Source organism: Thalia democratica, chromosome 5, assembly GCF_965202585.1.
Source record: "Thalia democratica chromosome 5, ktThaDemo2.hap1.1, whole genome shotgun sequence".
Taxonomy (NCBI): Eukaryota; Metazoa; Chordata; class Thaliacea; order Salpida; family Salpidae; genus Thalia; species Thalia democratica.
In genome coordinates this window covers 46,416,178-46,440,876 of record NC_139169.1, presented here as the reverse complement: position 1 = coordinate 46,440,876, position 24,699 = coordinate 46,416,178, and the positions used below count along the sequence as shown (strand labels likewise).

General features: G+C 26.3%; 1 protein-coding gene across 1 annotated transcript; it reads right to left on the bottom strand.

Moving 5' to 3' along the window:
* Window positions 1-17,589: 17,589 nt before the first annotated feature.
* LOC145836015 (ferroptosis suppressor protein 1-like) lies at window positions 17,590-24,182 on the bottom strand. Its single transcript, XM_082943800.1, has 8 exons — window positions 23,937-24,182; window positions 23,277-23,395; window positions 21,123-21,248; window positions 20,539-20,631; window positions 20,206-20,314; window positions 19,409-19,561; window positions 18,152-18,352; window positions 17,590-18,051 (listed from the first exon to the last, which is right to left on the bottom strand). The coding sequence occupies exons 1-8, from the start codon at window positions 24,097-24,099 to the stop codon at window positions 17,897-17,899; spliced, it is 1,119 nt and encodes a 372-aa protein (XP_082799926.1). The 5' UTR covers window positions 24,100-24,182; the 3' UTR covers window positions 17,590-17,896.
* Between the last annotated feature and the right edge of the window lie 517 nt (window positions 24,183-24,699).

The following is a 24,699-nucleotide window of genomic DNA, read 5'->3' as shown; positions in this document are numbered from 1 at the left end:
TGTATTAGCTAAGTAACGCGGTGGCTGCAGACTTAAGGTCGCTTCTGATTGGCTAATATTTTACTTAATTTTATTCGAAGTTTTAAGAAATCAAACTTTTTCTTTCGATTTACTTTTTTTTATAATTGGGTAAGGAGGGTTAGAGACAAGGTTATAGTATAGAAAATAGATGCTCTTAATATTCTGCTGTTTTATCACTTTACCTCATTCGCATCACTTGCATAAGTTTGCATAAGTTTGCATAATGTAATATAAAAAAAAAACTAAAGTCTTACAACTGCAACTGACTCGCTAAGTTACTTGTTAAAAAACGGTGCGAATGCGGAACTATATATCTTCACACAAATAACATAAAAAAATTAACCAAAACTAGGCAGAGTATCAATCAACTAATGCATATCAAAATCAGATTTTGTAATTATTGTTTAGATTTTCTTTTATTTGGTACAATTTATTTCGTTTATATTATAGTTTATTGAACAACAAAAAAGTACGCTCAAAGCATTTGGTCCTAGGACCTGGTGCTTGAAAAAATCTTTCGGTTACTGAGTTCCGCACCATTTGGATACCTTTTAACGTCTTGTCCAGGACATATATAGTTTTTCTATGGCTTTAATAAACTATTCCAGTTATATGTAGGTAGACTTTTGGCATAACCTAATGTATTGTTAAATTAATTTTAAGTTGAAATAGATAAGTAGTTTATATTTTTCGAAAACAACACTTTTTTTTTCTAGAAAAACAAACGTTTTCGAAATTTACTTAAAATAAAATCAGTGGTTTACTTAATAAATAGAAGTATGAAAGTCAATACACAAAGCTGGTTTATATTAAAAATAAACTTTAACTTAAATTTTTTATTTCAAAGCTCTATATTTTTTGAGATAGAACATATTTAAGATGAAATAAATAAGTTTGTACCGTGATGTGAATGAGATTACATTATAAGACAATAAAATTCTTAACGTTTTGTAAAAATTAGTAATAAATATATAAAAGAAAAACTAAACAGCGCTGTGCTGGCAGCTTGATAAAACAATAAGAAAATTAAAAAGAAAGTTGTTAATATAGTTTTCTACAAAAATTACTGATGACTGATAAATAATTCTTTAATTTTTAGTTGTTTTATTTTTTTGGAGATACTTTGTAGACAGTCCTGGACAAGACATTAAACTGTATCCGTAGTATATTATTCGATAACTAAAAAGATTTTTTGTAAATCAGGTCTTTGAACTAAACTTTTTAGTGCTTTTTTAGTCGTTCAATAAACAACTATCTATATATAAAACAAATATTTAAAACATTTTTTATATTAAATTAAACTATTAAAATAAAATAAATTATAAAACATTGATAAACTTTTGCTAAAATATATAAGTTATTCATAGCTATAAAAGTAAGTGAATTTTTTTTTAGTGTACATTATCGTAACAAATTAAAGTTTCAAATGATTAGATTTAGAACTTAAATTTTTAAAAAGTTTAAAATAAATACTAAATTCTACAAATGCAAACGTTTCAAAAAATTTTTTGCCAAAATTATAAATTTTTTATAAAACAAATTAGTTTTGTACAGCTTAAAGTTTTTTATCTATGCCAAATACCACCGTTTTTTTTAATATAAACTAATATAAATAAATCAACAAACAAAATCAGAACTTAATAATCAATGGAAATTTTTAGTATCTATTTTGTAAACTAACATGCTTTACTTTTCCAATTCTTATAAAACTTTCCTATAAAAAAGCTCAATATTTTTTTTTCAGCTTTAAACAAATTTTTAATTAAGATAGCTTTGAGCCTATTTTCAATGATTAAAAAAGTTATAAAAAAAAAGTTAATAACAATAAAGTGATATCCATACTGTAAAATATGATTTTATTTTAGTTGTTTGAGTATCTCAGTACGTCCTGGACAAGATGTTAAAAGGTATCCAAATGATTTGCGTTTCGAAAGCCGATAGGCCCTTCGTGCACCAGGTCCTAGGACAGAATATTTTAAGTGCTTATTATTGTCGTTCAATAAACAATAACAATATTAAAATAAGTTTGACACAGTTGTACGAAATTACTACTTTGCGGAGTTTACTACTCTTAAAATTAGAATAAATATAAAGAACACTTATAACTGTGAAAGTTATAGTTATAACTAACAATCTGTAAAACTACACTGAAAGTATCAGCATACTTAGATAATATAAAACATAGAAACAGTGTAAAAAATATTTATTAATGAAGAGATTATTTATTAATAGTATGTATTAAAAAAATTATAGTAGAAAGATCAACACTGTCAAACATAATTACAAGTTTTGCGTATTTTAAATCAGTAAAACAGAGACACAATAGAAGTATAATAAGTTAGAATGATATAAATGTTAGTTATTATAAAAAAAAATTTTAACACTTAAGTAAGATTCTACTTACTAAGGTGTGTAGCTCAATGACATAGATAAAGTCTATTTTTCACTCCAGGTCGTTATTAAATCCATTTTTATGTAGGTCGATTTCTTATTATGTTCAAAAAACTAAACTAATACACATTTATTAAAAAAAATTATTATACTTAAGTTACTTTTTTCATTAGTATAATTTTTATTTGTGTTGATTAAAACTTTCTCTGTAAACTTAAAGTAATGTTTTATAAACGATAAAATAGACTCAGGTTTTTTTAATTGGCAAAGTACAAATTGAATAAATATTTTAGTATTTTTTGTAAAGATTATAAATATTATTGATATAGAGGTAATAAGTAACTTTTTTATTTTATAACAGAAATTATACTGTTGTTGAAAAAAAGATACGATTTTATAAGTATTAAATCAACTATTTGGACTCAATTAATTTGTTTCAGTAACAAAGTTTCTCTGATTCACGAAATTAGAAAACTAATTAGCTTCTACTTTAGAAAAAAGCATCAAAACAAAAGTAGTGTTAAGATGTACATAAATAAATGTATAAAAAATATATAAGTCGTGTCTTTTGTTCAGAAGTAACTTATTTTCTCGGTTAAATTAATGCTTTTCTCAAACATCATATTTGATAGTCTTATTTTGCAAAATTTGTGGTGTATTCAAATTGTAAAAAAACATACTCTTTCTACTTTAAGACTTTAAAGATAAAAGTACTTCCACAAGTACACAATGGGTCCACAACGAAAAATAATAAAAACAGAACTTGTCTTTACATATTTGTAGCAAAAAAACTGTCTATAGCAATAATAATGACAGTTTGCGCGATTTGAAAAGTTTTCGCATAAAACAAAACATAAAAAAATCATAAAATTATATGACTTAAAAAATAAACTATTTGAACATTATCTCTAACTAAAGATGTTAATTCTTATTTTTTGGTTTTATAATTGTTTTCAAAAAATTGTTATTGAGTTTAACTAACAAAAGAAATCAAATGATTGTTTAGAAAAATCTGCAACTTTTAATTCCACAACATACAAGTTTTAAACGCTTTCAGGTTCAAAACCCGTCTTTAATAAACTATCAATAAACTAATAGAACTAAAATACATATATGCAACTAAGTTAAATATAGTTTTAAGTACATAGTCGAAATTTTTTCAATTTTACCTACAAACGGTCGCTTCAGTACTTTGTACTTAATTCCGCTTAGGTAGATTTCAACAGCGGTTTTTAGCAACTATGCCTTCCTGATGAGTCCTAATTAGGACGGAACTGGTCGTAGGTTGTTTCGGATGCGGTTGTAGTTTGTGATGTGGTAAATTTAATTTTTATTAACGTAACACTAAAAAAATTCATCTATCAATATTTATTCAATTTTTTTTTTTAAATATCAATTTAATTTGTAATATAATAAATTTAATAAATTTGAAAAAATTGTTTTGGCGCACTAAAGAATTAAATAAAAATAGTTTTTGACTTTTTTTTCTAATATCATTTTAACATAAATACCTAAATTATATGATGTGTTTAAAACTTTTTAATGGATACAAAGTTAGTTAAAGTTTTTTACAAGGTTTCTTACTTAAAACCTAATACTTAATAATAAATAAAATCTAATGCAGACTTGCCAAAGGTTTTTTCTAAGTTTCTTCCAGGTTTTCTGAATTTCTTCCAGGTTTTTAGAAAACAAGTTTTTTTGGTCCATTTTTAGTAAGTTAAAGTTAAGTTAAAGACCTGTCTTAGTATAACAACATTGAAATGATATTGTAAAGCTACTTTAAATGTGTTTTTTAATAAATGAAAATTTAATAATAAAAGTTTTTTTTTTATCTTTCTGTTAAATTTTTTGTACTAGATTGAAATTTTGTTACTTTACATGTAGAAAAAATTTTAAAATTCTAAATTTTCCTGGTTATTTAGTTATTTTTGTTCGAAATTCCAAGTTTTTTCTAAAGTTTCTCAATTTCCGGGTTTTTTATGCCAATATTTGTCAAATTACAGGATTTTCCAGGATTCCAGGTTTTTTTGTAACCCTGCTATAGTTTTTGTAACTTATAAAAAAAAAATTGTAACAGTATAATTTTTATATTCCGTTCAAGATAAAAATTCTGAACTTATGAATTTAAAAGAAGAACTATAACAAAAATTACTTAAATAAAAATAAATTTTAAGTAAACATTTGTAAACGAGTATACTTTCGTTAATAGAAAATAATTAATTACAATGACTTCAAGTAACTTAAACGAAATCTAATTGTTTATATATATATATATATATAAGATGTAACGTTATAAGGCGTTAAATCCTGGAGATCCTGATAAGCTAAGCTTATCGGAATGTATATCACAGATGTTCTTGTGCTAAAACTTTATTTCAACTAACGGCGTTTCACTGCTCTCAAATAAATTTAAGAACAGATCTACGGAGTCTCAAAAAGCTCTAAGAATATTCTTAGAGCTTTTTGAGACTCCGTAGATCTGTTCTTAAATTTATTTGAGAGCAGTGAAACGCCGTTAGTTGAAATAAAGTTTTAGCACAAGAACATCTGTGATATATATATATATATAAAATAAGGTTAATGTTTAAACTTAAACACTTTCAACTGAGCCCACTTGAAGGGCTTTTAAATAATTTATTCAAATGGCGATTTGAAAAATTCTGGAACATATGTTTCACAAAGCTTTAATTTTTCATAAAGCTTTGATGAATGAATCAACAGCCGTTATGTATGCGTTAAAAAAGGAAGGTTGTTTAAATAAGAGAAGCGAATTTATATCGTCTTGTCGACATATAAAAAAGCTTCTCTTAAAACACAACAAATTTTGAAGCATTTTATAGTCAATTAACTGTTGTTTTCGTTAATTTTAGTTGTTTGATTAGTTAGAAGGTAGATCGATTTTTGTACTGAATATTTGTAATGTACAATATTACGTCATACTGTTTTTTGTTTTTTTGCATAACTTTTGTATCTTTGTTTAGTACAGTGCTTTTTATTTTGAATTTAACTGGCTGATGATCAAAGCTTTATGAAAAATTAAAGCTTTGTGAAACATATGTTCTAGAATTTTTAAAATCGCCATTTGAATAAATTATATATATATATATATATATATATATATATATAGTGTAATTGCTTTTATAATTAGTATATGATCTTCTTTTAATAAAAATAAATGCTTAGAAGTTAAATAAAGATTTTGTTTAAATGACATACTTGTTTTCAAACCTTTAATTTAGTACTAAAAATGGTCAAGCAAGTTCAGACTTTAACCAAAAGTAAATTTGTGAAACAAAAAAGAACTTTTTTTAATACAAGAAATTATCTAATTCATACTATTTGTAAGTTTTATTGGTAAAACTTTCAAAGAAAATCGTATAAACTATTAAAAATGAATACTTTATAAGTTTTTATAAATAAGTTAAAACAGTGTAATTCAAATTTAACTGGATTTAAACACAAATATAAATACTAGGGTTGGAAATAAAGTATAAAATGAAGCTTAAAGTGAATGAATTGGTTTTAGTTTACAGTGCATAAATTAGTTGTAGTGAAAACCTTTATTATATATACGTTTTGAATTATTTTACAAACAAGTAGTGTTGTAACGTTAGGATTTTTTTCCTAAAAGGACAAAATAATCATAAAACTTTAGGTATAACGTATGTCTTCTGTTTGAGTTTTTTGAGTTTGTGTTTCAGAGTAAATTTAGGTTGAACTGCAAGAAGGAACTGTAATAAAAAAACAACTGTGAGTCTTATTTGTTCTCCTTTCCTTACACTTTATTATTTGCAACCTTGTAGTCAATTTGTTTGATAATAAATTTAGTAATTTTGTAAAATTTATTCGTCTTTTTTAGTAGTATTTCAGTGATATTAAAGGTTTAAGTTTTCTGTAATTATTAATTGTTATTCAAAATAGTTGGTGTAGCAATTGATTAAGTCATATTGTTTTTTTTATTAATCCTGATAAGGGAAATAGCAGTATTTAAGCTAGAATTTAAGTTAAGTTGAGCTACTTGGTAATTTTATAGTTGTATATAAGTTATTAGTGATAGTTAAGGTTTAAGTTTTCTGCACTTATTTACTAATACTAACAATTATTTGAAATAATCGGTGTAATAATTGTTATTGATATTCATATAGTTTTTTATACTCATCCTCATATTGAAAATTAAATCCTCATATTGATACTTATATTGTCATTATTATATTTGTTATTCTCCTACGTAAGATTTTATATTAAGATGAGGCGCATAAGTAAACGCAAAGCAGAGAAGAAAACTAGCCAAACCCTTGCGATTAATAGGGTTGCAAGTGACTAGGGCTGTGCTACCAGGCCCTCCGAGCGGACAGTGTTTCTCAAAGTGTGCACGGGTTATATTTTAATTATATGGTTATAATATATTATTACCTAAAACTAAACTATGTTTTATACAGATACTTTATTTAAACTATGTTATTTTAAGCACTTTATATTTAATTAATCTGTAAAACTTGTTTTTATTAATAACTACAATAAAAAGGTAGTTTTTTAAAAAACTAACATGTTAGCGATGATCTATTGTGAACTGATTTTTTACTTTGATTACCTACTGTGCAGTTTTTAAACAGTCCGATAACTGTTTGCAAGGGTATAAAATACGATCAACATGCATAGTTTAATAACGTATAGACAGAATAACTACAAATATAAAAGCTAGTATGTCCCACTTTTTTAAACGATACTACCTTTAAATTTGATACAAAAATAGAAATTTTATAAAAAAATCAGCTTTTGTATTTATAATAAACATAAAGATTTGAACGTACCACTCCAATCACAGAACAAAAGCTTTTTGGCTGCGACTGACTGACGAGTTTCAATGAGAACAAAACCCGGGTCTCAGTCTACTGAAAGCTTGTGGTCTGATGATTGAAAACGTATGATCAAACATTTAATGACTTGAGCTTGTCTCACAGTATACGTAAGTCCAGACTCTATTAGACTTTGGCCGATGTTTTCTTTGATTATACATTTCAAATGATGTAAAAATTTTCATGATTATCCGAAAAATGGGAGATTAATTAAATGTTGAGGTTAAAAATTTGAGCAGGTAGTAAAAAATAAGCTTTAAGTAAAAAAAGGATGTCCAGCATTTCACACAAAAATATTAAATCGTAACCAGGCAATTAAAAAGTATGTGATAAATCTGTTTATGACGTCAGTTCAAAGATTTCATTTAACATTTGTTCTAAAATGCAAAACATAATCAAACAGTAAACATCTTGTATACGCATACTTTTTGTTTCAGAGAAAAAAATGTTAGATTATTTCAATTCCACAAGAAGAGCGAACTAAGTACTAGCAAGAATCGCAAAAACAGCGTTTGCATGTGAGGAAACAAAACCATTCGTTTGTAATGTTAGGCTTATTCGAAAAAGTACAAAAAAGTTACTTATTTCTAAGAACGCTAAAATTAAAAGATATTACGTAACGATGGATAAGTTTTGTTGTTTTTTGAAGACACTTTTTTATATGGCAGATTTGAATGATAGGGCTTGAGTTGACATTATATGTATTGAAAGTAACATGTTAAGGCTTCAGAGAACTGCTATCTTGTAAATACTGTTTATCTCTCTTTATTATCTTTAATTGAAGTTTACATTTCTAATTTGTTTAATAATAAAATTTAGTAAAAATTAGTTGTTTAAAATATACTAGTGATTTATTTAGTATATCAGTGGTAGTTTAAGTTATCTGTATTTATATATAATTGTTTAAAATTGTTAGATCCTGTTAAATGTTCATATTATTATTAGTATTTGTTATTGTTATTGATTCCATATATTTATATTCCCTATGTTGATATGCATATTTGATATTCTGATATTCTAATATTGCCTAATATTGTAAGTAACAGTATTTTAAGATGATCTCAAGTTACTCAGAGGCAGTATCTGTTCCGTTGTGGCTGCCAGGCCCCGCAAACGGACATGGTGACCCGTACCAAACACTTGGCAACAATGTCATTGTGGAACACGACAACCCATTAGCAACTGACCACAAAATAGCTACAAGAGACACTTCTTTAGCAATAGAGCAGGGATGGGATCTTGAGAGAACAAAACAGAGGAGCAAACAGTTTGAAAGGTTAGTAAATGAGAAGGCATTTGAGATCAAGATGGCAAAGCAGGAGCAGAAGCAACTAGAAAAACTTATCTTAGAAAAAGAGGAGACAAGGCGTGAGCAGGAACGGTTTGAACGTCAAAACCAAGAAGTTGAGTTGATGCGTGAGCTCATGAAAGCAAGGCGAGAGGCAGAGGCACTTGAATCTCAACTACGACTTGCTAGATTGGATCAGGAGCTTCAGGAGGTGAAGAACAGGGTTAACAGACTGAAAGCTACACTCCCAGCAGTGAGAGGAAGAGTGATTGGGGGTTACCCATCTCACACTAAAGCTGTTTACTCAATAATTAAGACCACCCCCAGACAGCTAAACCCAAACGCCAGTTGCTACATCAAAAAACCAACCCTACCTACCCAAACAATCGTATCAGAAATATTATTGCCAGTTAAAAGATTAGATTTTTCCAATGTACCAGATGAGAAATCAGTTAAACCCGGAAGTTCAATTAAGGAAAATGAAATTTTTAGGGCATAGGAGCTGCCAAAGGAAACGGTGTCCAAGATTTGTACAAAGAGGAACCACAGTGACATCCAAAGGGCAAAGGTCTTGCCAAGGAATGTTAAACTTGGAAGTTCAATTAAGGAAAATTACATTTTTAGGGCAGAGGAGCTGCCAAAGAAAACGGTGTCCAATAGTTTTACAAAGAGGAACCACAGTGACATCCAGAGGGCAAAGGTCTTGCCAAGGAATGTTAAACCTGGAAGTTCAATTAAGGAAAATGACATTTTTAGGGCAGAGGAGCTACCAAAGAAAACGGTGTCCAATAGTTTTACAAAGAGGAAGCACAGTGACATCCAGAGGGCAAAGGTCTTGCCAAGGAATGTTAAACCTGGAAGTTCAATTAAGGAAAATGACATTGTTATTGCAAAGGAGCTGCGAAAGGAAACAGTGTCCAAGATTTCTACAAAGAGGAACCACAGTGACATCCAAAGGGCAAAAATTTCACCAAGAATAGAGACTTCAGCGTCGTGCACAAAAAAAAAAATGCAAGTGGTGGATAAGGAGTTTTCACCAATAGCAAAAGTTGTTAGCAAGCCTAATCTTGAAATTATGGTTGAAAAGCAAAATGTGAGAAAGTATTTAAGTTGGTTTACCTTTCACATATGGCCATACATAATTAAAGATGTATCTGATGTAAATAAAGCTTCATTCTCCATTTTTCACAAATGGCGGCACAAATAATCTACACTGATTAAATATTAGGAAGATCGTACATTAATTATTGTAACTAGTAACTTCTTTATTTAATTCTTATTATTATTAACTAAAATTAAAGTACAGTAATAGTATTATATTACATTGCTAGCAAACTAAAAATAATTATTATATTGTTATATATAATAGTTCTAATAACTAGTAATTTTTCTATGTTAACTATGGGGTTTCTTGTTTTATTGTGTTTTTTTTAGTTCATTCATTTTCCTACAATTTTAATAAATAAAAAGGATTAATAAATAGATAATAAATTTAAAATAAAATGCATAAAAAGACACTTGGTATTTTTGTTGGTAAATAGTAGTTTGTTGAAGTCCCTATTTTCTTCAGAGTGTTGTCTGAATTAGATGAATAGATATTCTTTGGTGGAAATTTTTTTTTTTTTTTTTTCTCAATTTTTCTGCAGTAGGCTTTGGCCTGCTGGTATATATATACTTTTTTGTGGTTTTTTGATTCAATGGGTTTGTTTTTTCTGTTTTTGTTTTCTTTTTAAACAGTTTTATCAATAGCAGTTCTTCAACTGGTTGAAAGTTGTCACTGACAGCCACTGAAAAATAACAGTAGCAGTTGCATTTCATTAAGAGTTCAACAGTAGGAGGGAGCAGCATGTTGTCACAAATAGCCACTGCAAGATGACGGTGGCAGTCACATTTCATCAGCGAGTCGACAGTATGCTGAAACAATTCTTTGTCACAGCAAGCCACTGCAAGATGACAGTAGCAGTTGCATCTCATCAACTGTCAGGAAGCAGTCCACTGTAAAACGATGGCAGCAGTCCAATACTCCAAACTATCAGCACAGCCGGAGACAATCAGGCTAAGACCGTGGAGATGGCCTGTGGAGGAGCAACAATGTTGGAGCCAGCAGCGAGTTACTGATCTGAGGAGGAGAGTCAGTGAAATGGCGTTTGGGAAATCCTGATTGGCTGCAGGATTTGGTGACATTTTGTAAGTTTAACACTGTAAATTAAAGATATTACTAATTTTTTTTTTTTTTTGCTGAAATTTTTTTTATTAAAATGTATAAAACTGAATTTTTATGCTTTAATTTCTTTATTTTGAGTTTACACCTAACATATTACTTTAAAATTTTGAAACATAAAATTGGTAAATAACAATTCATTAATATTTTTGTGTAAAGTAATATTTTTTTTAGTTTTAAATTCAAATTCACTGTTTCAATAGAGATTTTAGTGTTAATAAAGATTATCTTGAAACTATCTTTTATTATAGTTTAGTTGTTTAATTGCATTTAACACACCAAATTTTCTATATTTTAAGTTTTTATTTTTGAAGTAAGTGTTAAAATTTACTCCAATTTTTTAGGTACATAACAGCAATGTATTCCTATTTATTTTTGTTTACTTCGCAATTAAATTGATTGACTGCACCACATATTTTTTGTTGTTGGATTAAAATTGTTATAAAATTTTTGTTTCAAATGTAAATTCTAATTTTTTTATGCTTTCATTTTTTTTTAGAGTTTAATCTTACTTCAATTTTTTGTACTTAAAAGCAATGTATTCCTTTTTATTTACTTTTGCAATTTAATGATTAAACACACTTCATGCTTTTTTTTTTTTTTTTAGTATAAATATATATATTTTTTTTTTTGGTGCTAGTGATCATATTTTTACTTTTTTGTTTGAAGTGTTTGCTGTATAGAGAGTTCAAAATTTTTTGTTGCTTTAGAGTTTTTTTTAATTTTGAAAGGTGTACCAGATTAACACACATTTTAAAGTTTTTTTTTTCTTATTAATTTAAACCTTCTGGTTGATACTGAAATGTTTTAGGAAACCCTAGCAGTAATTCTAAAATAGACTTTTAAGGAAAGATAGTGTAATGTTAGGCTTATTCGAAAAAGTACAAAAAAGTTACTTATTTCTAAGAACGCTAAAATTAAAAGATATTACGTAACAATGGATAAGTTTTGTTGTTTTTTGAAGACACTTTTTTATATGGCAGATTTGAATGATAGGGCTTGAGTTGACATTATATGTATTGAAAGTAACATGTTAAGGCTTCAGAGAACTGCTATCTTGTAAATACTGTTTATCTCTCTTTATTATCTTTAATTGAAGTTTACATTTCTAATTTGTTTAATAATAAAATTTAGTAAAAATTAGTTGTTTAAAATATACTAGTGATTTATTTAGTATATCAGTGGTAGTTTAAGTTATCTGTATTTATATATAATTGTTTAAAATTGTTAGATCCTGTTAAATGTTCACATTATTATTAGTATTTGTTATTGTTATTGATTCCATATATTTATATTCCCTATGTTGATATGCATATTTGATATTCTGATATTCTAATATTGCCTAATATTGTAAGTAAAAGTATTTTAAGATGATCTCAAGTTACTCAGAGGCAGTATCTGTTCCGTTGTGGCTGCCAGGCCCCGCAAACGGACACGTTGAATGCCAAGGAAATTCTTCTAGTTCAGATTCTGGGAAGATTATTTTGAGGTTAAGCAAGTTGAATAGTACTAAGTGGAAAGTCTGTGCTCCGTTAGATTCCAAGAAAACTGGAAGTTTGGATGGAAATATCATCACTTTAGATGATATTTCTAATCATTTTGGTAAAAGCAGCAAAGTAAAGATAGCTAAGAAAAGAAAACTTAATGATGAGAAATTCCAAGTTCAAAAAGGTAGAACAGATGACGCTAAAATTCCTTACAAAAAGTGTCGCGTTGATATAAAAATAAAAAGTCTAGCAATAAAGGAGATGTTAGCGTCAACTGTGAGTTGAAAAATTCAATTAGAAGGTCAAAAAGGTTGGTGACAAAAGCTGAAAACAAACAAAAGGTCGAAAATAGTGCTAAAACTAACTTCAATAGTTCAGCAACTGTCAGTCATTTTAAGAGAAAAAACTCAAATAAACATCAGAGTTATTTGAAAGCGAATCCTCAGAAACGAATTCAATACTAAAGATCGAGTTCGAATATTTCAAGTTAGTTTAACTTGTTTTATTGTAATTTATTAGTTTGTTAAATAAAAATTATCTAATTGTAAATTTTTAAACTTTTAAATGATAATAAAAAAATTAAAAATTTATATATGATAAACAAAAACAAATTATACAGTAATCTTCCTTTATTCTACCAACATATGTTTCTGTGTGTCAACGAATTAACACACTTCAACTGGATTGTTAATGGGAAAGATAACAACCAAGTTGAAGTGTGTTGATTCGTTGACACACAGAAACATATGTTGGTAGAATAAAGGAAGATTACTGTATAATTTGTTTTTATTTATATTCCAGTGAAGTTACTTCACTAGGATCTTTTGTTAGCAAACAATTAAAACTATATTTTGAACAGTTATATGATAAATAACTATGTAAAATAAAATAGTTAAAAACTTTTTGAATGTACTTAATGTAGTAGAACAGTAAAAAGCTTAAAACTTATTAAAATAAATGTAATATTTTTTTGTTTTACATAATTTAAATTAAAAAAAAAAATTCATAAAATACAAATAACTTAATACTCTAGATATGTTTGTACATTATAGCGGGTTTACAACTAATTACTACTATATATAATATAAGTAAAAACATTTTTAATAACTTCTACAAATTTTTATTTGTTTTTTTATTATTTCAAATAGTTTTTACATCTCTAAAGGTCTTTAAATACCGTAGTTTTTTATTTTTACTCAGTAATCCTGTATAATAAGAACATGAAATAATCTAATAATTTTAAGATCTATCTTTCATTTAGTTGAAAGTTGACTACAAAATTTATATTTTACCAAGCAATTTAACCTCAAATTACTTTTAAAATAGATATAAATAATTTTCAGCTACTTTCACTAAAATAATTACTTTAAAACTGTATTGTTTTTTAGTTAGTATATCAACTAAAAGAGATAATGTTTTCAAGTAATAGTAGCTTAAGTTATAATTAAATATTAAAATTAAATTTGTTTTTCAACTTATTTTTTTGTTAGTTAAAAGAACAATAAATATTTTTACCTTAATTATGACTGTTCAAAATATAGGTTTAATCGTTTGCTAACAAAAGATCCTAGTGAAGTAATTTCCCTGGAACATAAATAAAAACAAATTGTACAGTAATCTTCCTTTATGGTACCAACATATGTTTCTGTGTGTCAACGAATCAACACACTTCAACTGGGTTGTTAATGGAAAATTAACGTTTTCTTTCCATTAACAACCCAGTTGAAGTGTGTTGATTCGTTGATACACAGAAACATATGTTGATACAATAAAGGAAGATTACTGTACAATTTGTTTTTATTTTATACCTTAATTATATTAACTTGTTCGTTTATTCTTAAGTAATAACTAGTTATTACTTTTTTACTTAAAGTTCTGTAAAACTAAAACTAATCTTAATTGAGAACGTGTAGCATTATTCATATATAATAATATTCAAAATGTTTGAAGTTTACATAGTTCAACTATTCAAACTTATGAAAGTGGATATAGTTTTTAATATAAAATCAGTGCGGAATATTAAAATAACTTAGAGTTTGAGTTGAATATTATTAAGTTTGATCCAGAAAAAGTGAATTGATTTTTTTTAAATAAAAATGAATTAATCTTTTAGACGTGTTCATTTGTTAATCAAAGTCTTTAGTAATTAGGGTTTAAATGGTATTATATATAAGTATTTTTTTTTCAACTCTTTTTCTCATGAACTTTTTTTTTTTACTTTTAGATTATCAAGAAAATGGTTTTTAACCATACTAAAGCCAATTAAAGAATTTGAGGTAATTTTTTAGATTTATTACTACTTAATGTAAAAACGGTTTTATATATACAAACGATGATTTAACTTTCAAACTTTAAACTTTTTTTTACTTGTAGGACATAAAACGTTTGTGATTTAACTTTTTTATTTTCAAAGCTTTCATCAAAAGTTTTTTACTAAATATTTGACCACAGTAGCCTTTTAAAACAACTTAAAAAACAAAAATTACTCTTAATGACTACTTCTACATTGTAGTAGTTTCACTAGAGTAAAAAAAAAGTAAGCAACTTAAGTAACCATTGAGAGAAATAAACTAAGGTGCTGTTTTTATTTTGATAACATTAACATTTATGAAAAGTAATTTACAGATTTTGTAAGAATTGAATTTAAACTTAGTGAAGTAGCAAAAAAAAGAAAAAACAGAGACTCAAGAAACAATTTTTACGCCTTTATTGTCTTACTGTTTTTATTTTACTGGAAATTTTGTATAATAAATTTTTTTAATGCTAACAACATTGTTTTTATTTTGATGAGTATACTATAGTTTTTTTTTTTTTAATTAATACAATTTTTGAAACTTTTACATAAATAATTTACTTTTGCTGTATTATTATTTTTTGAGTAATTTGTAAGATAGTTTAATTTTTAACAATATTTATACGATAACTAACTTAAAGTTTAAGTGTTTAATTGAATTAATTAATTGCATTTATAATTAACAAACTAAAACAAAAGTAATTGTAGTTTAAATTTCGTTTAATCTTAAATCATAACAAATCTTATTCGATAAAATAGACATATTTTTATATATTTACTTGTTTACCAATGAGTGTAAACCAGGGTTTCCCAAACTTTTTTGCTAATGGCCCTCTTTAAAGAGTTTGAAAAAGTTATGGCCCCCTTCAACATATAGATTACTCATAAACTACAATAAAATACACATTAGACCTTTTTTTTTTTTTTTTTTTTATGCTCTTCATCTAAAACTCAAGAATATCTAGTGTAAGTTTCTAAACTGCCATAAAATACACATAAGACTTTTTTTTCTTTTTTTGCTCTTCATCTGCAACTCAAGAATATCTAGTGTAAGTTTCAAGTTATGGCCTCATGGCCCCCCTGTGGCTCCTTTACTGCTCATGGCCCCCCCTCTTCCCCCTTTGCTGCTCATGGCCCCCTAGGGGGCCACTTGGCCCACTTAGGGAAACCCTGGTGTAAACCAACTCTTATTTTTAAGATCAAGTAATCTTTCTGAAACAAAATAAAACAAGTTTTATCGGTTACATGACATTAAAGGGCTAAAACTTAGAATTTAATAAATATTTAGAAAAAAAAAAGCCTATGTAAGTCTAATTAATACCTACAAACGCTTTTTTTTTTATTTTTGCAAAAAAAAAATTATTAAAAATTAGTTTTATTAAATACTAAAAATTATGACAATTTAAAACTTAGTATAGTCATATCTCAATTTTTTTTAAAGGAATAAAGATTGTATGTAGGCATTAATTATATCTACATACGCATTTTACATTTTTTAATAAATATATTACTTTTTAAAGAATTTGGTTAGTCGTTTACCCATTTTATCTATATATGAAAGTAATTAACTTGGTTTTAAGTAAAAAAGGTAAGATATTAGCCAAAAAATTAGCTCGAAAAAACACAAGTTATAATTATAACAAAACACTGACCAGTACTTATTTCGGCCATCATCAAAAAAAATGAGATGCTTATTTTTGATTTAGTTGCATAAATGTGTTTTAATTCTATTAGTTTATTGAAGACGGGTTTTGAACCTGAAAGCGTTTAAAACTTGTATGTTGTCCAATAAAAAGCTGTAAACTTATCAAAACAATCATTTTGTTTTATTTAAACATTGATGCCGTAGAATAATTACAAACAAATAATAGCCTGTGTCCTGGACTGATATAAGCATTGTATTTAGTATATAAATGTTGTCTGAGTTTAATTGTTAGTTAAAAAACTTTTTTTGCATAATCAAAAAAAGAATTCGTTTTGTTGTCCTAAACCTCGTAAACATTTGAAGATTGTGAAAAAATTGCAAATTCTAAGTGTTTAGAAGGATTTATAAATACTTTTTATATACTAAGTTTTATTACTTATTAACAGTTAAAGCGATTACGGCCCACTGAGGTGCATTCTGACAAACGAGTACTTTATTTTTTATCAATGTTCATAAAAGTGTGTTTAGTATGCTTTCCACCTTTTAAACTACTTCCTGTTGACCCAACATAGAATGTTTACTGATCCTTTTGTTTAAACTAAATATAAAGATTTTTATTAACAAACACTTTTTGTTATATATATTGTTTATATGTTTCACAACATTGAAAACCTTAAGCAGGTTTTGTACTTTGCTATTGGTAGGTTTAGTTGATTTTAAAGAACTATTTACGGTTATATAAATATGCTTGTATTAAAACTGGCTTAATATAATACTTACATAATTGTCATTACTTATGTATTTTTTAGTGACATACTAACTTTTGTAAAAAAAATGCTGTAAAACATTTTGCCTAAATACTATCATTTTATTTTCAGTAGTACTAGAAACTTAAACTTTCTATAAAATATTGATAGTTTTTATAAAACCTTCTAACTTAGTAATAAAAAAAACATTTCTCGTTTCTAGGTCAAAACTTTTATTTTGGTTTTAAAAGAAACAACTAATAAAAAAAAATCAATTATGTTTCACACTTTGAGAAAATTGAGATTTATTTTCATTAAATTTAAATGTGGAAAACTTTAGACATTTAAATACAAGGTTAAGTTAAAAAGGAATATAACTATTTAAATTTATAAAGTCATGATAGTTTAATAGTTTAAAACATGGAATAATATAAAATAATTAATTTGTTACCTCAAACTGTTAAACTTAGCTTTGTTTAATTTTGCAATTATGTATTTTTATTCTTCTAAAAACTTTTTTTTTGTCTTTTCTAAAATAAAATAATTAATAAACTTTTAAATAAAATAAACTTATAAAAACTATTTACAAAAAATACATTAATCAAAAAACGTATAAAAATCTTATAAATAAATATGTACTTTTTGTGTTCTAAACTAGACTACCATAATAAAATTTTAAATGATTATAGTATATTGTTAAAAGTTTCTTATAGTTTTTTCTTAAACTAAAAACAATAAGTTTAGTTAGTTTTATTGAATTCTTTCGCTTGCATTCTAATTTGAAACTAGTTTTTTTTTGGTGCAATTTACATTTCTTAGTTATAAAAAAAAATTAAACAAATGTATATTAATACATTGTCACATTATACTTCTTAGAATTTTTTGTCACTTTTAGACTATAATTTCTCTAAAAGGTTTAATGTGCTGTAAATTTTATTTTAAAGTGTTTTACTCGGGAACAGATAGTCCCAAATCAGACCAAGTTTGTGCAGTGAAAAGTCCTTCACTTTTGAACTGCTTAGTGACCTCATCCCCTTGAACTTGCCCATTCCAGAATGTAACTCCTCCATTTCTACCAAGGGGAAGAACCATAACAGGGTTTCCTTGAAAATGTATAGTTATTAAAAACAATCAACTGTAAGTTCTAGTGATGTAACAAAAAACATAGCTAAGTTATTTTAAATAAGTTTACAGAAAACAAACCAGTAACATAGTCGCTCAATGGACTCCCTTCAATTTCATTCACCATATTGTTGAAAACAAGATTTGCATGAAGCTTTGCTGTATAAGCCATTTTTTCTTCATTTATATTATTTACATCACCTATAGCGTAAACAGAGTCAAACCCAGCTACTTTCAGCTTTGAGTTTACGCTTATAATTCCATTTTCAGAAATTGAACTTCCTTTAAAAAAATAACTTAATATAAACTGCCTTTTAATTAGAAATAATTCCAAACACAGAATATATCTCATGATTGAATTTAACAATACTTCAATGAAACAAGACTTTACCACTTGACCTCAACAATAGTCTATATGACATTCTGTGACCTAGTTTTGTCCTCATGAAAACTCAACAGGCAGACTTAGTCGCGATGTTGTATCAGTGAAAACTAAACGTTGTTAAGTACTTTCTAGCTAAATTGTATTCGTTTGTGGGTATAGTCAAATTATTAACGCAACTTAATCATTCACCACTCAACTTCGAAGACATTGTAATGTGAGATTAAAGTTTACGCTTTTTTATTCAGTTAACTAATAAGTATTTCGGCTAGCTTTAACTTATGAGATTTTACGCCATCATCCAATAAGCTCTAGAGTGCACTGTTCGACTTTAATTCTTCTATTGAAACCGAGAATGTTTAAGACGTTCAGTTAGAACATTTTAGTTGCATCAAGCTTTTGTCTGTACCCACAAACTAACGCTTCAGTGCGAAAGTATATAATCATAAATTATTTTTGACTGATACAACAGCTGTTCGTAGCTATGTCTGCCTGAAAAGTGTTAATAAACAAAACCAGGCTCAGAATGTAACATGGACTATTGTTGATGGTCGAACGGTGCATTCTTGTGTTTGTTGAAGGATGCTGTGACATTTCAGCCAAGTAATTACTATTTGAGGTTAAATTTGAATAAGAAAAAACATGTAACTTATACGAACTTTAACGAAAAACTTGCAAAATATACATTCTTGAAAAATTTAAATCTCATGAGCTATCTAAATGATTAATTAAATTATTTAACATTTTATATATATTTTAAGCTGCTGTAAGTACACACTTGGTATGAAATTTATAAGTTAACTATTTGTAATTAATAGCTTTAAGACGACAAACTTATAAACACTACTGAATTATTTTACGGTTTAGAAAAAAATTAAAACGTTATTATTTTTAAAATCTAAACAAATCTAGACTGAACTAAAGTTTAGCAATAACTTTTAAGTGGAAATTCAAACCTAGAACTGGTTGTAAAAATTGGGTGTTCAACGTATTTCCAATACAAGGAATTATAAGATCTACTTTAAATTCTAGTCCTTTTTTTGTTTTTGCTCTTTGATTTTTTTCATAAGTGTTAAGTTTGAGCTCATCCATATTTATAACTTTATCTTCTGCAATAGATACTTTAATTTTTGTTTGAACTCTATTCATTTGTCATAAAGAGTTTTGATAAGAATTTAAACCTTGTCTCAGTTTGCAAAAAATTTTTCTAGTTAAATGTTTTTAAATTACATACTATTTTTTAAACTTAGATATATTCCAATTGAGTTGGTTTTTGAATTAAAATTTTCGTAATGATTTGTAAACAAATATAAATTGTATGTATTCTGGAAAATTTTTTAAATTTTATTAGTAACATATACTTTTATTTATATTTTTAAAGTTCATGACAGGTGAAGTTTTGGCAATTCTAAAACTTTTAGCAATATATTAATATGTTTAATGAAAAATGACGTGTCAAGTCGATTAAGCACTAAAATTACCTTTAACACTACTTAAAATTTTCTTTTTATCGTAAAAATTAAGTTGAGCAAAATAAAATTATGTTAGATGAGTAATAAAAAACCTATAAATATTTTTATTTTGCTGTACAAGCGTTCGTATTTCAATAATTTAAAATTATGAAAAATAACTAATAGAAAACTTAAAACATATTAATCTGCAAGTTTGAACTAAAAGAAACCATGCTATGTCACTTTTTTCATATGTCACTTACATATGATAAAAAGAAAAAAAAAAGAGAAAAAAAAGCTACCCAAAATCAGCTTTATTTTGCGATCAGAAAGTGCCTGATTTACTTTAGTTTGGAATTCTTCACTACAGCGGTTTGTGACTACGTAGCTTTGTGAGTTAATGACAGTGATCTGTGCATATCAATATTTTTTAAGCAACTGAATAGTACAACAAGAGTACAAGTTAATACAACAGACAACAAATAATATTTTTTTTTATTAGATAAATTTTAATGATATATTTAATTTCAATTAAAACTTTATAAATAACTTAAGCCCTTTTTTTTGATAAAACATTTATATAGATTTGTTTAGTAGTACAACTTAATATACAATATCATTAACTACACTCGTACATTTTTTTGAGAAAACTCGTTTCTGATTTCACCAGCCATTTCAAGACCTACCGCACCACCTCCTACAATTAACACATCTCTTGAAACTTCAATCTATTTATTTACGAATTTTATCAATAGTTTCTGTTAAAACTTGATTAACTTAAATTTACAACTAAAACAAGTCAAAGTATTTCATTAAAATATTTTTTATGCATTATTATGAGTTAGTTATCCAATAAAATACAATTTTAATATTGTTAGAATTCTATCTATATAGAACCCGTAAAAACCTCATAAAACTTATAATTACATTTTTCTAATTCTTGTAAAACAAAACTAAGTATTAGCTTGACTATGGTTTTTTAAACTCATAATTTTTATGGTTATTACTAGAAAGGTTATAAGTAAACAAAACTGTAATATACATAAGCATTTTACACGTAACTGCATTAAATTACAAAGTTTGGTTAGATTATGAAAAAAATTTAAGGTCTTTTTTATAGTAGTTTTTAACCTATAAAATTTTGAAAAAGTTGAAGAGCTTTAAGGTAAAACAAAAATTCATAATCTTAAAATGCCAGTTTTTTACTATTTTTAACTACCTGTTTAAAAAAGTCGCTATACATTTTGCACCCATCTTCTTTGCTGCATCTTTCATTTCTACTAATAATCTTCCCTGGAAAAGGTGAAGAACCACCTACTGCTATCACAAGTTTAGTGAAGAAAACCTGTTTTTTTATTACTTTTTTTATTAAAATAACTATACAATAGTTTCTAAAAAGGCTTTTTGTAAACATTGAAAATTTTGTAAGCTTTAGTTTTGTATACCTAAACACAATTTGTTTTTTTCTTGAAAGTTTTCTTACTAAAAGTTAGTTTTAAAAATAAGTTTTAAGAGTAAATAAGAAAGTTTGTTTTATTAAAAATGCATAAAGCTAAGCAGCTTGATGATCGTTTTATGATCATCATAGTAATAAATCGTTCTTTTTTTTTAATTTTCAGAGAAAAAGATAGCAACTGACTAATAAGTTTTAAACCAAAGTTATAAGATCAGTCCAGTAAAGTCTTGTAATCTAATAACTTTTTTGTTATGGTCAAAACTCGTGAAAGTTTCTGGATATATTTTTTATTTTTTTTACTAAAGACTTTATAATGTTTATAAACATAATATTCAGTAATTTTCCTTTTCATATTAGTATTCAAATTCTAAACATCTAAATCAGGGTTTCCTAAAGTGGACCATATGGCCCCCTTGGGAGCAATTTTAGAAAATTAAAGGGGCCATAAGGCCATAGTTTGAAAATTGTACTAGATATTCTGGAGTTGATAATGAAGAACAAAAAAAAAATGTCTAAGGTGTATTTAAGGGTAGTTTTTTAACTTACACAACAAATAACTGGATAATTAAAATTTACGCTAGATATTAAAAAACAGTTTTGAAGCTAACACTATATATTAAGGGAATATTTGAAACTTATACTACATCAAGCCTTCCCTGTGAGGCCATTTTAGAACGTTAAGGTGCCATAATTAAAAACTAACACTAGCTGATAGTTGATATAGTTGATAGAGAGCAAAAAAGGTCCTACGTCATAGAAGGGACCATTGCTTTTTTAAATTCTTCAAAGGGGCCTTATAAAAAAAGTTTAGGAAATTCTAATCTAAATTCTAAAAAGCAGTTTCTATAGTTAATCACGTCGTCATGATACTAATTTTGTTACAAACATTGACTCTGAAATATCAATATCGGTGACTCAAAATTTATTAGTTGAACTAATTCTAAATGTTAGCTTTAAAGTGTATGTATAAAATAAACATCGCCCTTGTATAAAATAAATTTAGCTAAATAATTAAAATTCAACAGTATCTTGTACAGTTATTTTATAAAATAGTTGGTACTATCATCACTACATTTTTTAACAAATAGGGCAATATTCCAATCCTTTAAAACCATCTAAAGTATTCTGAAACGGGTCTGTTAAATAGAATTTAGAAAACTACTTTTGTTTTACAATTAAACTATTTTCTGTGTTTACAAAAATTAATTTCACACACACTGGTTTTAGTATTAACTATGGACAGCAAGAATGTGTGGCAATCTCAGTAGCAAAAAACTAGCTTTTCTTATAAAAATAAGAAAAAACAATAAAAATGATAAAAAAGCAACCAAAAAACTTAGCATTGCTTTAAATTAATGCTAAAAAGATTCGACAATAACAATATTAGACTCCAATTAAATCATCTTTCCGTATGTTAAAAAAATTGTATTAGAAATGCTTTATTTCATATTTATTTGTTAAAATATTTTAGTATTTTTTACTACAGTATTTTTTTAATCAAACTAAAAAAATTGAAAAGTTAACTTATTTTTCAATAAAATGAAGGCAAATTCAAGGATACTTTATAACTTTTAGTCGCTCCCTCTTTTGTTTCTATAACTATTTTTTTCTCATTGTGTTTTAAAGTCACGCAAAAAGAAGGTGATAGCCTTGGTATGTATTAGTAATATAATTTCACTTTGTATTTCATTAAGTAAAATTTTTGTTTTATATAGACTTTAATTAATTTTGGAACTCAAAAAACCTATAATTATTCTGTGTTTTTGATTAAACTTTTAAGATTGAAAAACAAGAACACATTTAAAGTTATTAAAGTTTATATAATACTTTAGCTTTAGATATATAAAGAAAAAAACAAAGTGTACATTCTAAAATACTTAATTTAAACAACATTAGTGGTTAATATTTCAAAATTACATTTTTTCCGTTGGAAAGTATAACTTTTTTGTTTTCTAAGTTTACATTTTTAACTTTTCCTCTCACAAAAGAATCGCCTAAAACCTTTTGATAGGGAATAAACATCTTTTCAGCATAATCTGTAAGTAAACATATTAATATATTAAAAATATTTATTTTCTCATCTTCAAATACGTATCATAACATTTTTTGATGTATCATTAAAATTTAAGCTATTATTTTTTTTATGTAAAGAGTTCTTTACTTTTTTTAACTAATTATTGTTTTTGTTCTTTATGTTTAACATAAAAAGCTTATGAAAAATTATATAACAGAAGATAAAGTATAAGAAGTATTTTTAAGAAAATGATTTATTAAGTTTTAGAGTCACTATGAAAAAATATTCCACTAACAAAGCATATACTTTAAATTTTATTACCATTCAAATACTTAAAGTTTTGCTACTGACTTTTTAGTATATTGTAAAGCGTTTGACCACTTAAAAAAAAACCTAGCCATTTAAATAAAGATCTAAGACGAAAAAAACATAAAGAAGTTTAGTATTAACACAAAAACACATAAATACAAGGTTTTTAAGCAATATTTTATAACACGTAGGTAATTTTTTGATTTCAACATAGAAGCAAGGAGTTAATATATAAAACAAAATATATAAAATACCTGGCATGACAGACGATCTTAAAGCAGCAACATAGTGAACCATAGAATCTTTTAGATCAACGAGTGTAACCTTGCAAACATGGTTGCTTTTGATTTTGTGAGCTAGCAGTAAACCACCGTAACCGCCTCCTATTATTACAACGTGAGTATTTTCACACTTCATTGCAGTTTTTGTTTTATAACAAAAAATGCTTAGCTTGCTTTCAAACTTTTACTATAATAATTTTTTTTAAGTTGTATCGTTTTATATCTATAAATAAAAAACTTTTTGTAAAAACATTTGTACATTCAAACATTATTTTAAAATGTAATATGCAATAAATTTGTAGGTTTTTCATAACTATCTTTTGATTTTTGTAATTATTAATGCAGAAGAAAAATCACAGATAAAAAACTGATTCCTGTGTCCTGTACTGATTTAAGAAATTTTATATCAATCTTGTCTACATTCAAACATCAAAGTTGCTGTAACTAATTCATTTGTTTTATGTGAAAGTTTACATCTAGCCAAACTTTATTTAGCACCAGCTTGAAATTACTATTAATTTTAAAATAAAAATACGTAGTGTAAATAACAAAAAGGTGTTATTACAGTTATTTTTCTTTTAGTCTATCAACTAAAATCTAACTATTTCTTACAACAAAGGCTTTGGTTTAAAATATTCTAAAAATGCTTTACAAAGTAAAATGTTATAGCACATTGCACTAAAACGGAAATAACGCATAAAGTTACAGTTAACATCTACTGTACTCTAATAGTGCT

Coding starts and splice junctions, on each gene's coding strand:
- LOC145836015 (XM_082943800.1), bottom strand. CDS start 24,099: ATGAAGTGTGAAAATACTCACGTTGTAATAATAGGAGGCGGTTACGGT. Junction 23,396..23,936: donor AAGATCGTCTGTCATGCCAG/GTATTTTATATA, acceptor GTTTACTTACAG/ATTATGCTGAAAAGATGTTT. Junction 20,632..21,122: donor ATAGCGACTTTTTTAAACAG/GTAGTTAAAAAT, acceptor GTAAATAAATAG/ATTGAAGTTTCAAGAGATGT.